This window comes from Chelonia mydas, chromosome 12 (assembly GCF_015237465.2).
Source record: "Chelonia mydas isolate rCheMyd1 chromosome 12, rCheMyd1.pri.v2, whole genome shotgun sequence".
NCBI classification, from domain to species: Eukaryota; Metazoa; Chordata; order Testudines; family Cheloniidae; genus Chelonia; species Chelonia mydas.
Window position 1 is genome coordinate 34,194,246 of NC_051252.2, and position 14,952 is coordinate 34,209,197.

The following is a 14,952-nucleotide window of genomic DNA, read 5'->3' on the forward strand; positions in this document are numbered from 1 at the left end:
CAAAAGTTGAGTGTTGATATGCTCAGAGAAAAGGCTTTGACCTTAGTCCATGTGTGTAAAAAGTTTCATGTCTTTATTTACGGGAAGACAGTGTTAGCTGAAACTGACCATAAACAAAAAGAACAAGGAGTACCTGTGGCACCTTAGAAACTAACAAATTAATCTGAGCTTATTTAAGCTTTTGTGGGCTAAAACCCACTTCATCAGATGCATGCAGTGGAAAATACAGGAGGAAGATATAGTAAACCATAAACTGCTTATTATTGCCAAAAGGGCCCTTCCCTTCCCCTTCTCCTGCCCACTGAGAATACAGATCTTAGTTTTTCACTTACAAATGTATGATTTGCAAATCAAATACAAACCTGGGAGAGATTTGATGGGAGCAGACACGCTCTGGAGAGCATTCAGGGGGAGCAAAGTCCAGAGCTAGGCATTATGCATGTCAATTTGATTTTAAAAGAAAACTCTCTGGTCTCACAGGCCATGTGGACTGTGATTATCAGAGCAGCAGCTCAGGATGAGAACCTGCAGAAAGTGATTAAAGCTACTAGCACAGGGTGACCGGGACAGCATGTTCCTAGGCCCTATCACCGATTCAGGAAGAGCTCTCAGTCCGAGGTAGGATTTTGTTTAAAGACACTAGGATGGTGATTCTTAAGGTGTTAGAGAAAAATATGTTAAAAAGGATACATGGAGGTCATTTAGAGATTGTAAAGTCTAAGAGATTGGCCTCAAATTAACAGTGCTTTGAAGAAGTTTTCAAGCCTTGTCACATATGCTAAAAATACAGACGAAGTTGAGCAAAAGAGCCCATGTTGGTGGCATAGGAAAAATTGGCCCCTTTGGAGCAAAGTAGGCATAGATTTGTTTATGTTGCCTGGAAAAAATTATGCCCTCATTCATGACTTATTCTCACTTCTCTGAAATAGCTTTCCTGTAAGGCTTTGTCTACGATGGCAACTGAACGACAAAACTTTTGTCGTTCAGAGGTGTGAAAAAAACACACACCCTGAAAGACAAAAGTTTCACAGATGAAAAGCACTGGTGTGAACAGCACTTTGTTGGCAGGAGCGCTCTTCTGCCAACAACATTACCACCATTAAGTGAGGGTGGAAGTTTTTTGTTGGCGGGAGAGCTCTCTCCTACCGACAGACAGCGTGGGCTGCACTTGAGTGGACATGAGTTTAAGCAGTTTGCAGTGAAATTTGAGGTTTAGAAGCTTGTTCGCAATCCAAGGGGCTGGTGGAAAATGGTGTTGGCAACTGAAAAAGGCTGTGGATTCAGACTCATATTTAGCACTGTTAAATGACAGGATGGCACCAATGAAAAGTGTTTTGTCACCTGCAGGCGTTTTGCTTAACCAAAAACTTAGAGCCTGTAAGGACTGAAGCTGACATCAGAGGAACTGGGGATCTGTAGAAGTACAAAGGAACAGATACAGCTAACCAGAAAAGCAATATGATTTGGGTCCCAGGAGCTGACACCATTCCATGAACATGGTGCAGTGTGCTTCTGTGGTCCACAGGACCACCTGTGTAAGTGGCTCAGACCCTTCAGGAACCGTACCCATAATATCCATGTCCCAGCATCCCTAATGAAGGGAGGCAACATCTGTGCTAAGACCCAGAGGAGCTTACTCAGGAAGCAGAACAGCTGCACCTAATTTTCAAAAAAAGCACAGGGAAAGAGGGCAGTCTCCTAGGAAGGTGGGTGCTGCTTCCAAGAGAAAAAAACATCATCTCCACTTCCTGAGTGATTGCTGCAGACATGCACCATTTTTGGCTTGGTTGCATTGCAATTCCTTGCATAGGCATCTCCTGAGGACTTCATGAAGGAGCTTTAATTTGAGCTGACTCTAAAATAAATCACCAGCTCTCTTTCCCAGGAACAGCTTCTCTCTTCTGTACTGAGAAGGATTTCTGGTTATTTGGGGGAAAGACTCTGGAACTAGACCTGGCCATGTTCGCCTTCTGCCTCTTTCCTCTCCAGCCCATTATGTGCAACACCTTGCTACTTCTCCCTGGAACTACTGCCAAGCGGCTGGCTGTTTTTCTCAGCATTTACCAAAGTATTTACCTGATACTTTCTTTCTCCTTCCCTCTTCCTGTAGCATGGCCTGATTTCCTGGAACCATTGGAGAATAAGTTTCCACTTGCAGCATAAAATGGACACAGTATAAGGGGGAACTGTATCCTCTCTCAGGAGCATAATAACTTGTGAGTTACAGGCATGATTGAGTGGTCAGACCATCCATTCCAGCTCAGACACTGACTACCTCTGTGGTCTTGGACAAATAATTTAACCTCTCTGCCTTAACTTTCCCCATCTGTAAAACAGAGATGATAATATGTACCTGCCACAGGAGAGAGAGAGGGGTTGCAAGGGTGAATTATTTAGCTGTTAGATAAGTGTGAAGATCTATAACTGAAGGATAAGGGAAGAGAGGCCAAATAAAGGGAGGAACCAAAAAACGAATGAAATGACTGTACTAGCTATGTTCTTCTTCCCTAACAATTGCATTATCTGTATTACTCAGACAGATGAACGGGAATTGACAGCAATTGAACAAGAGAAAGAAGTGAAAGCTCTGCCCCCCAAAGAAGCTTGCAAATGCCATAAAGAAGACTTGGCAAAAAGTTTACATGTAAGAATGATTACATAATGCATAACCACACTTTGTGGAAATACGGACTCACCCCAATATCCCACATTATTTTGTTCCGAGAGGGAGCTAAGCGGCAAAATTCATATCTAATTTTAGATGCAAACTTCCTCGTGCATCAGATGGGGTTCAGATATGTCCTTTTCATTTGGGTGGCTTTCTGAGACTTAACAGTTGAATAATTGGTTTACTTTGTTCTGATCAGTGGTGATGGTGAGTTAAGTGAACCTCTGAACTGCAAATGACTTGAGTTAAAGCTTGGGCAGCACAGACAACTAACTGTGCTTGGTCCATCACCAACAGGTGGAGGATTTAGCACAGTTCTGCAAACTTACATGCAAGATGCACAGCTTTTCAGGTGTGACAATCTTAGTGGACCTAGGACACAGGACTGGAAGGGACCTGCTGGATCATCAAGTCCAGTCCCTTGTTATTGCAGGCAACCCTGTCAAGTAATCCCTTTCATAAATGTATCAAGCTCCATCTTAAAACCTGATAGGTGGTTTGCCCCCACTACTCCTATTGGGAGGCTGCTCCACAGCCTCCCTCCTCTGATGTTTAGGAACCATCTTCTAATTTCCAGCCTAAATTCATTCATGTCCAGTTTATACCCAGTTTACTCGCATATGGCCCCATTTTCTTCCCTTAGTCCCACAGCATTCCAAGCATCTAAATCAATAATATTCATTTTGTGGCTCTAGAACCATAGATTCCCTGAAACATCACATGGGGTTTTCCCTGGGCCTGGATCATGTGATTTACATGTAGCCATGTATAAGAGATGATGTGGGGGAATGCACACATATACACCTCCCCGAAAGGAACACTGGGTTGCATTCTGCCTCTGGAGGAATATTTTAAATACTCAATTTATATTACAGTTTGCAATGGGCAAAAACTAATAATATGCTGTAAGGAATATATACATGATCATATATGTATGAAAAGAATATGCTGGAGGATAGAAATCTAGGAAATGCTGATCCACTAAAGCTAGGGACCAGGGAATATTGTTGTACTAAGTATTTTATATAGTTTTTAATTTTTAGTTTATTCTCCACTACTGCCATCTCTCAAACTTGCAGACCCAATTTATTTCCATGTTTGTTTGTTCTTTTTTTTATTTGGCAAAACATTGATTATTTTTTTTCTTGTGTTTCTAGTGAACCCAGAAGTTTAGTTAGTTGGTTTTTATTTAGTCATTCGTCAAATGGCATCACAAATCTGGGAATAGGATTTGTTAATGAATTTGTGCTCCCTCTGCTGGATTTATGATAGTAGCCTCCAAAGATTTGTAGTTGGTACAAAAGCAGTGGTTCTCTTTTATTGTTGTTTTTCATGTCTGATCATTCTGGATATTTGGTCAAGTGTCATCTGTGGGGGGAGTACAAATGAAAGCCATAAGACTTGGTCAAATATTAGATCTGAACTTGTGGCCAAATGTATTTATTACTTTTAATGCAGCTTGATTGCATGATGCAGTTTTCCTGGATGATTTTACACTGATTTTAACCTCCCTCCAGGTTGATTTACAAACTGGACTCTCAGATTTTTCAGTGCTACAACGCAGAATAACACATGGCTGGAATGAGTTTACAGTAGACAATACAGAACCTATATGGAAGAAATATCTAGACCAGGTAAGGATTACATGTGTAATTATGGTGCAGCCCATTAAAAGGTGGTTTCACATTTGTGCAGTAGTACTCAACAGTGAGAAAATCTGTTCTGATTGGATCTTAGTGCTTCCATATATTAGAAATTGTATGGCTTTTATTCCTGTGGCCCCGATCCAGCAATGAGCTCTGCATAGAGACACAGGGGCTCACTGAGCCTGGGGGGAAATCATTACAAACATGGACCATGATCTTGCATTACATGGAGACAGATTTAAAGATCCACCCGTTTCTTAAGATGCTGTACACTGTATAAATCAAGAGCCTTATCATTCTTTGCACCACTTGCATAACAATATTCATTTCCTACTCAGGCCAGTGATAAAAGAATGAAAGGTTGTATAAAGAAAGTGATAACTGGAGTATATTCTGATTTCAGTTACGACATAGTTCAGTGAATGAAACTGATGAGCACTAAATCTTCAGCAAAAAAGGATGAACTGTGTAAAACTCAGATGAAAGTTAACTTCAGCTCTTGTGCTAGAGTAAGAAATGCAATATTGCGATATCACTTTGAAGATTGAGTGATTCAAATAATGCAAGAAACAAACTATCGAGGTGGTGTCTTTAATCTTATTCTTCCTAGGCTGAGTTATCCTTCATTAGGTGCACATGGAATCTCATGTTTATTAACGGATCTCACAAGCTGAATGTAATTTACATCTGTGCCTTGGAGCTTTTACCAGAACAGGGATTATTTTTTGATAGAGATTGATTGTTGTGATTTTCTTACTAATCAGTTTTGCCTCTGGTTGCACTTTAGATGGATCCTAAGGATTGTAAATTTTGTTTATTTTATTTAAGGGTTCATTTTTATTTCACTGATTTTCTCCCCACACACACGCACACACTTATTCAGTGTCCTTTAAGCAGCTTCATAGAACCATCAGTAAATTTTCTACGCTTGTTTCTAAAGCATTCTTTGTGCCTAATTAAAAATGACACATGGGTGCTTTGGTCCCCACCTGCTTGACCCTTTTAGCAAGGGATTTTCTTTTGAGGGTACAGAATGGATTTTTTAGTACAGTCATGCTCTCTAACAACCCTTCAGTCTCCTTGGAAGTGTTACTTGTTGGAGTACACAATTCACACTGATAAATTTGAATGACCTGTAACGTACATTTTTAAATTTCACTGTGGCCTGGCTCCTTTCACTTACTGTACGGTATTTTATGCAATCTTTTGTTAAGAATGGGAACTAAGGACTTGAGTTTCACGATTGACTTCAATGGGAGCCGGCTCAAGCCCGAATTCCTCTAAGGTGCATCTTCATAACCCATGACGGAGTGGGGGGAATGGAGTTTTTCTTTATCTTACTTAACTCAATTACATCACTTCCAATGGTTACTAAGTGCGGTCAAGATTTCCACAAATAGAAGCTTAAAATTAGGCTCCTAAATCCATATTTAGGTCCCTAAATAAATGGCCGTATTTTCAAAAGAGCCGAGCATCCAACAGTTTCTATTTATTTGCAAGAATGATGCAATAGCACTAATTAAAGGAATTCTTTGTATCAGTTAGATGTTTCTTCTTATTTCTAAAGAAGTCCAGCATTAAACTGTATCACTAACAGTGAACTAATGAGGATCATTTTTCTTAAATAAAATGGTTTTTTGAAACAAAAAAAAATCTTATTTTATTTTATTTTAGTTTAAGAATCCGCTCATTCTATTGCTGCTGGCTTCTGCTTTAGTAAGTGTAATTACTAAAGAATACGAGGATGCTGTGAGTATTGCAATGGTAAGTTATTCACCTGGAAGTGGAATCCCCTGGAAATTGAAGCTAGACAAATTCAGACAGGAAATAAGGCATACAGTTTTAACAGTGGGGGTAATTTAACAGTAGATCAGGTTTATGGAGGATTCTCCATCACTGGCCATTTTAAAATCACGATTGGATGTTTTTTTCTAAAAGAGTTGGTCTAGGAATTATTTTGGGGGAGTTCTATGGTGTGTGTGATACCCAGGGTCAGACTTATATGATCACAGTGGTCCCTTCTGGCCTTAGAATTTCAGAATCTCCTGTAAGGCAAGCTCTGCATTAGCTGCAGTTAACATGCCAATGAATTTAATACCTCTTTCTCTTTAGGCAGTAATAATTGTGGTTACAGTGGCCTTCATTCAGGTACGTCCTAAGAATCCTTAACTTTGCAGCATAGCTCTGCATCTCAGTTTATGGCCCATATTGAAGTAATCCTGCTTTTGTAACTTAGTTTTATGCTGCTCTCTCATAAGGAGTATCGCTCTGAAAAATCTTTGGAAGAGCTCAACAAACTAGTCCCCCCAGAATGTAACTGGTAAGTCATGCAGAGCTATTCATTTTCTTTTAGTTCAGGTTGTGGGGAAGAAGCCAGATAACAAAGGCAACAATTCTGATGCTTGTGCATGTAATGAATTGCTGATAACTGTCTTTGGATGGGTCATTTTATGGGTGTCCAGTTGGTAATAAGAACAGGAGTACTTGTGGCACCTTAGAGACTAACAAATTTATTTGAGATAAGCTTTCGTGGGCTACAGCCCACTTCATATATCTCCCTCTTATGACTTGCCCTGGTGTTCATAGTTGCAGGAATTCTCCTTTAGCGGAGATGGCTGAAGTTCGTGTTTCGGTGCTTACATTCCTGGATTTGAGCCCCGGTGATTAGCATGGGGTTTATATGTGTGTAGCCAAAGGTGCCTTACACATGATCCAAGGGATGAGCTAGCTTCAATCAATAAGATTGAGAGTCTAGCTACACCTGCAAGTCAAATATTGGTTTCTGAGTTGTGCAATAAAAATTTTTTTGCCAGTGAGCATATGGAAATAACCATCAATCCCCAGGTTGGCATTTATGCCCGATGGACTGAGAAATGATCCTACCATATTTGTTAGGCTTCCCAACCCCCACTAACGTGCCCTGGGGGGGAGGAGGGGAGAGTAGGATTTCTCATTCTATTTTATACAGATCTATCTTATTTCCATTTCCTTTTGGTTTTTTGGCCTTGTGACTGAATCCTTGAACTAATCCGCCCTGTACCATCTTTGCACCACTGCTTTCTGCAATTCATATGTACTGAAGGCTGCTCTGAGTAGTACCAGCTGCCAGCGACCCCCAGCCAAAGGATAAATCCATCATCTGGAAATTCCTGAAGTGTAAGGATGGCCCAGACATGTCCCCTTTTCCTTGGATACAACCCCCCTAAACTGGAAGCTGGAGAGACTGGCAAAGGAGTCACCACAGCAAGTTTACACATCTGATGATTCCCCAGTACAGGGGGAATCCCCCACTGGCCATAGTCTCTGGCATTAGGGTACCTTTACCCTGGGAGATTCACAAAAAGCAACTCTAATGGACTGAAGGTCCTGGCCCATTGGTGTGCATATTAGGGATTTGCATACAACCAAGTTGACACCTGTCTACTGATGTGCATGTGCAAATACCCAATTTACATGCAGGATATTTGGGCATAAATTAACCATATGTCAATACATGCATTCATTGCACATGCTGAGTTTACAAATGTTTTTCTGCATATGATACAGTTTGACTGTATTTGTGTCCGTTATGTTGTATAGTGTATCAAATCTTATTGGTCTGACTGCTTTAGTGTTAAGGATCAACTTTCTAGATTACAAAAAGCCTTTTACTACTTGTTGTGATGGGTTCGGTCACAGAGACCCCCTTGGGACTGTCGCCTGATGTGCTGAGATTTCCTCTGAGTCCATTTTCCCTGCCAGCTTGTTGAGCCAGACACTGTGGTGTTAGGCTGCTGCAACACAGACCCAGTCTGGGCCATGCCCTCAGAAGCTGCAGACTTTAACCAAAAACTGCTCAGCAGGTCACCTGTCTCCAGCACCCAGACACCCAGTTCCCAAAGGGATCCAAATCCCAGATAAATCCGTTTTACTCTGTATAAAGCTGTATACAGGGTAAACTCATAAATTGTCTGCCCTCTATAGCACTGATAGAGAGAGATGCACAGCTGTTTGCTCCCCCAGGTATTAATCACTGACTCTGGGTTTATCAATAAACAAAAGTGATTTTATTAATTATAAAAAGTAGGATTTAAGTGGTTCCAAGTAATAACAGACAGAACAAACTAAGTTACCAAGCAAAATAAAACAAAACACACAAGCCTAAGCCTAATACATTAAGAAATTGATTACAGGTAAATCTCACCTTTGGAGGTGTTCCAATGTGCTTCTTTCACAGACTAGACGCCTTCCTAGTCTGGGCCCAATCCTGGTACAGGCCTTGTTAGTTCCAGCTCAGGTGGTAACAAGAGGATTTCTCATGACTGGCAGCCACCTTTGTTCTGTTCCACCCCCTTTTATAGCTTTGGCACAAGGCAGGAATCTTTTGTCTCTCTGGGTCCTCCTCCTTCTAAATGGAAAAGCACCAGGTTTAAAATGGATTCCAGCATCATGTGACATGTTCACATGTCCTGTGATACCCTTAGTCTCCATTTCTCTAGGGCTGGCCCGCACGTACCCTAGGAGGTTTGCAAGTAAACAAAGCTTTTACAACCAATTCTCCTAGTCAATGGGAGCTATCAAGATTTTAAACCACCATTAATGGTCAACTCTTTGCATAATTACAATAGGAGCTCAGAGTTATACTTCGTATTTCTAGCTTCAGATACAAGAATGATACATTCATACAAATAGGATAAATATATTCAGTAGGTTATAACCTTTGTAATGACACCTTACAAGAGACCTTTTGCATAAAGCATATTCCAGTTACATCATTTTCACATTCATAAAGCATATGGAGTGTAACGTCACACTTGTATCCTTGAAAATCAGCTCTATCATGACGAATACAAATAAATGGTTCATGTTGAGGTTATAATTATTGTGTCAAAAACGAGGCCTGGCCTTTTCTACTTCAATGGTCTTAGAACTTTGTACCTTACAAATACTCCGGTTACCTTCGCCTATTTCCTCCAATGAATTTCACAGAGTAGGCACCTAATCTTTTCAAAGGTGAACATTTAGTACAGCAACATGGAAAAACACCAACAGTAATTCTACCTTTAAACAGCTTGCCAAGTATGATGGTCTTTTGCATCGGCCTGTAAGCAGTCTTTAAAGTTCAAACTGCGGGGAAAGCACTCCAATTCAGGATAGTCAGGTTAAATGTACATTATTACTGAAATCTAAAGCTTCCATAATCCACCCATCTGTTTGTGCATTAAAACTAAATTCAGGGTAGGAATATAATCTCCTTTCCTCATTCTTAGTTAGATTATAAACTCTTATTTAGATTGGATCATCTCTGGGGCAAGGACCTGGTCCTTATATTTGTCTAGCATGCTGTTTGGCCTATTTAAATAGTATCATTTTCTCAATGTAATGCAGCATAAGGGAAGGAAAACTGCAGCATCTTCTCGCCCGAGACTTGGTCCCAGGAGACATTGTGTGTCTTTCTATTGGAGACAGGGTTCCTGCAGATATCAGACTGATAGAGGTAAACACCAGCTCACACATAAATGATAACATCGGTTTGCTAGTCTATGTTGTGATAAAGACTCCACATAGTTACATTTTTAATTAGGTTACAGACCTGTTGGTGGACGAATCCAGTTTTACTGGAGAAGCTGAGCCTTGCAGTAAGACTGATGATACCTTACTGGAAGCTGGAGACCTAACAACACTGAGTAATGTTGTTTTCATGGGAACACTGGTGCGATATGGGAAGGGAAAAGTGAGTCCTATATACTCTCCATATCATCCACCTCTAGATAATAGCTAGAGAACCTTTTAAGTAAGGTCAGTATTTTGCATGATGCTCATTGCTATTTTCCTAATCCAGGGGATAGTTATCGGAACTGGTGAAAACTCACAGTTTGGAGAGGTGTTTAAATTGATGCAAGCGGAAGAGGTAAGGGACAAGAATTCTGTTTGTTTTGTTGGTACAGTGCTGTGTGGTACTGTCACGGGACCCGAGTCTCCGCACTGTTACTCAAATACTGGAAGTCAAATGGCTGTTTGTAGGTAGGGTGGTCATGAGCTTCAGGCATTGCAGTAGGATTTAAGAGAGCTGGGTTCAAGTCCCAGCTCTGCCACAAACTTTGAAGACTTTGAGCATGTTATTTATTCTCTCTATGCCTCAGGTCCCCATCTGTGAACTGACTAATGCTTCTGTCTTGTCTTTTGAGATTATAAACTCTTTAATGGACATTTTTCTCTCACTGTGTATATGGTGTACAGTGCCTGCACAATAAACCCCCAATCTCAGTTTAGGGTTGCTCCAGTGGTAATAATTATGGCTGTATTTATTGTTACTGATTCTACTCACACACCTCATTTTACATAACAGAAACCAATTTTGTTTTTTTCTCTTCACCTTTCCAGACCCCTAAAACACCTCTCCAGAAAAGCATGGATAAACTGGGGAAACAACTTACCCTTTTCTCCTTTTGCATAATTGGTGAGTTGGCCCGAATGCTCTGCATAAACTATGATCCATTCCATTATGAGTGTATTCCGGTGTCCCTGGAGCAACTTTTTCAAAAGGACCCTTTCACGTGGAGTGCCTCAGTTTTTGAGTGTCCAGCCTGCGATGACTTGAGATGAAAGATATCTTGAAATCCCTCACAGATCCTTAACTTCCATTTTTTAACTGGCGTTTCCCCCCTTCTCCTAGGTTTAATAATGCTGATTGGCTGGTTGCAAGGAAAGCATCTTCTCAGTATGTTCACTATTGGAGTGAGGTGAGGATTGGAAAGAACTTTTTTACTATTACAGTGAAACACGTCCCGCTGAGTGGTTGCATTTAAGAAGTTGCTTGAGACAATGGAGGGGACTTTTTTCCGTGGGGGAAAAAAAACCTCCGTACTTGTGTTAGTCTCTTAATATGGGACTTGGTTCTGCACAACAGAAGCCAATGGGAGTTCTACTGTTGATTTCAGTGAATATGGAATCTGACCTTATTATTCATTTAATGGGAAATGAAGGAACAAAAGAAGGCTGGAGGTTTTATTTTATTTTATTTTGGGGGGGGAAACAGACTGGTGCATTTAGGTGCATTATTTCACTAATGTCTGAATTCTGCCATGAACATATTTCCACTGAGCAGTGCCTTAGAAGACATCCACATAAGCATAGCCTTCCTCGATCCCTGCCATTAAAGTCCTGCAAAGTCTTAGTAGGCAGCAATTTTAAAACAAACACAAGAAAGCACTTCTTCACACAATGTACAGTCAACCTGTGGAACTCATTGCCAGGGATGTTGTGAAGGCCAAAAGTATAACTGGGTTCAACAAAGAATTAGATAAGTTCATGGAGGATACATCCATAAATGGCTATTTAGCCAAGATGGTCAGGGATACAGCCCTGTGTTCTGGTTGTCCCTAAACCTCCAACTGCCAGAAGATGGGACTGGGTAACAGGGGATGAACCACTCAAAATTGCCCTCTTCTGTTCATTCCCTCTGAAGCATCTGGCACTGGCCACTGTCAGAGACAGGATACTGGCCAGATAGATGATAGGTCTGACTCAGTATGGCCATTTTTCTATTCTTATCTCTATGCTATAAATTAAGAGGAATATTATATCTGCAAATCATTAGCCCTTCTCTGACTTGTTTATAAAGCCAGGAATGTTACATCTGTGCCTGACATATGGAAATACGTGCACAACCCCTTAGCCAAATACTATAAACCAACTGTTTGACTAATATTTGGAAAATGGATCCTTAAGTGTTGCCATAGCTCTAAGATTACTCATTATCTAGCACTGTGTGGAAATAAAAATATGGATGAAGGTCAACATGGAAGGAACTAAAGTAGTTTGGTTTCATACTTACAATGGCTAGGGAGACACTGATGACAAAGGAGAAAAAAGTTTGTCAGCAATTCTTGACTCAGAATTTCAAAGGTGCTGAGAAACAAAGCTCCAACTGGCTCCAGTTTGGGCTGAATCTGGGTCTACTACATCCCAAGCCAGTGTTCTGACCACCAGTTTATTGGCTATCCTCGGGTCTCTTGCTCGCATTTTTTTGTGAATTTTTTTTCCAAAGGTCTCAGTTTCACTCTTTATCAGAATGAAAACAAATTTCAAAGTTTCAACATTTTCTGAAAAATGGAATTGTTGTTTTCTGGCCAGCCTTAGTACTAATCACCCCAGGAAACTGAGCCCACTCGAGTTGTCTGAAATTTGACACCCGGAAATTCAGGCAATTAAAATCGGTAGTCACTTTTGAAAACGTTTGCCTTAACTGATGTTTTAATCCTGAGTTAGTTTTTATGCTTAATATAATCATTTATTGCCTTGTAATAGCAGATATCCTTTATGACCCATTCATAGCTGGCTACAGAACAACAGAGGGTTATAAAATGATTGTCAGTATTTTCTCTGGAATAACTATGCATAGTGCCAGATGCCAGTCTGGTTTACTAGTAGGCTATGTCTACACTACCGCGGTAAATTGACCTATGCTACACAACTCCAGCTACGTGAATAACGTAACTGGAGTCAACGTATCTTAGGTCGAGTTACCGCAGGGTCTACACCGCAGGGGTTGATGGGAGAAACTCTCCTGTTGACTTACCTTACTCTTTTCGTCGGGGGTAGAGTACAGGGGTCGACTGGAGAGTGATCTGCTGTCCATTTGGCGGGTCTTCACTAGACCCACTAAATAGACCGTTGGTGGATCGAACTCAGCGCATCGATCCCGGCTGTAGTGTAGACGTAGCCTATGGCACCAAGAGATCCTTTGGGAGTCCAGGCTACTCAGAATAGAATTAACTCTCTAGCTTTAGAATAGAATAGCTTTGATGCATCTAGGAGAGGAGGTCAGTGGGTATGATTGAACCATGCTGCCAAGCAAGGTTGAACCTTCATCTTCAGAGATTAAAAATCCCAAATTCCCAGATGTAAGGAAATGAACTATCCCTGGCAATGTTCAAAATTGTGCTCACTCTCCAGACTCATTTAAATGGAGAAGGACATGCAGAGGATTATTTTACATATTTATATTGCATTATGTATTGGGAACGTGAGCTGTTAATATTCAACAGTCACGAGATTTCCATTCCAGACCGTCACATTCAAGAGGACATTCGTGCCTTCTGGAAATGCTTATTTGCAATGTTCAAGTGTATGCTTGGGTGCAGCGCCTTGTGGTGTGACCCATTGTAACTGGAAACCTGTTCTTTTGCTATACTGCAACCCAGCCTGGCCGTAGCTGCCATCCCAGAGGGGCTACCTATTGTGGTCACGGTGACGCTGGTGCTGGGCGTTCTAAGGATGGCCAAGAAAAGAGTGATTGTGAAGAAGCTACCCATAGTAGAAACTCTAGGTAAGGCTGATGGTGGTCACATCCAAAAACAAAGCCATGTATTCATCTGTCCAATCTATACAAATCTGCAACCAAATTGGCTACTAGCTTGCTTAGATAACCCAGGGGACTGGTGTTATGACTTGAACCAAGGGCTGGAGCAACCCAATAACCCAAATTCTTAACAATTATCTCTCTCTTCCTCTTCACCCTCCACCATGTTATTCATCCTCTTCCTTTAGTCCCAAGGGCCACTAACGTGGCATACCAGGAACACAGCCAAGATCAAATGGCCAATGCGCTGTTGTCACCCTTTCTTTCCTTGGAATTGGCTGTCCTTAACCAGCCCTTCTCTCCTCCTAAGACCTGCCTATCTTGCCCCTGCACCCAGGCCTCGCCTCTTCACTTCCTTCCCACTTTGTTGGTCCATATGCTTCTCCTGTTCTGTACCTGGCTGGAAAGCAGCTGCTGCCCCTGCACTAGAGCAACTGGCACAATGGTATAGGCCAACTCAACTGCTGTTCTTCCCTGTCTACCTGCCCACCTCACTGATATTCCTCTGCCTCCTCTTCACAATGGCACGCCCAAAATCACTGTCTCCTAGTAGGCTCCCTGGCCCTATGGGTTAGTATGGAGCATTGCATGAAGGGAAACGGAGATGTCCTATATTGAGCACCACTCTCCATTCTGATGATGGAATGCATTTAACTACATCTAGGACCACAAGGCAGCATCATGCAGCTTCACATGGCTACTGTGGAGCCTTACCCTGCATTTATGACACAGATATAACTCCCATTGACTGAGGAACACGGAACATGGGACTGGAAGGGATCTCCTGGCTCTCTGAGTCCAGTCCCCGACTATCACAGGCAACCCTGTCTCATAATCCCATTTTAAAACGAGTTAGGTGGTTTGCCACCTCTGCTTGCATTTAAAGGCTGTTCCAGTACCTCACTCCTCTGATGGTAAGAAACCTGCTAATTTCCAGCCTAAATTTTTATTCATGGCCAGTTTAGCCCCATTTGTTCTTCCACCAACGTTGTCCTGAGCTTAAATAGCTCTTCTCTCTCCCTGGTGTTTATCTCCCTGATATTGAAAGCAGTCGTGTTCCTTTGTGCCCTTGTTAGGACTCCAGGATCAGGGTCCCTGTTTGCTAAGCAGCAACAGAGTCCTCTCACCCTTATCTCCATTTTATCTGCACTAACTCTAACACCAGGACATGTGGAGCTGCCTGCCCCAACCCCATAAAGAACTGATTGGATTCTAAAAGTGCAAGCCCTGAATGGGCCTTTTCATCCAATAACTAGGAACTTTGGAAGAATGTCCGAGCATTACAAGGAGCAACA

The 14,952-nt window shown here is 41.5% G+C and overlaps 1 protein-coding gene across 2 annotated transcripts in view; it reads left to right on the forward strand.

Moving 5' to 3' along the window:
• ATP2C2 (ATPase secretory pathway Ca2+ transporting 2) overlaps window positions 1-14,952 on the forward strand; it is a 44,051-nt gene that overhangs the window by 10,162 nt on the left and 18,937 nt on the right. Inside the window, exons 2-12 of one of the 2 annotated variants that reach the window (XM_037878096.2) lie at window positions 2,537-2,644; window positions 4,186-4,302; window positions 5,989-6,078; window positions 6,427-6,462; window positions 6,573-6,634; window positions 9,682-9,790; window positions 9,878-10,027; window positions 10,136-10,204; window positions 10,678-10,753; window positions 10,970-11,036; window positions 13,500-13,624. In XM_037878096.2, coding sequence (XP_037734024.1) covers window positions 2,537-2,644; window positions 4,186-4,302; window positions 5,989-6,078; window positions 6,427-6,462; window positions 6,573-6,634; window positions 9,682-9,790; window positions 9,878-10,027; window positions 10,136-10,204; window positions 10,678-10,753; window positions 10,970-11,036; window positions 13,500-13,624 — 1,009 coding nt within the window. The remainder of the gene's footprint in view (window positions 1-2,536; window positions 2,645-4,185; window positions 4,303-5,988; window positions 6,079-6,426; window positions 6,463-6,572; window positions 6,635-9,681; window positions 9,791-9,877; window positions 10,028-10,135; window positions 10,205-10,677; window positions 10,754-10,969; window positions 11,037-13,499; window positions 13,625-14,952) is intronic. The other variant, XM_043526093.1, reaches the window with a different exon arrangement.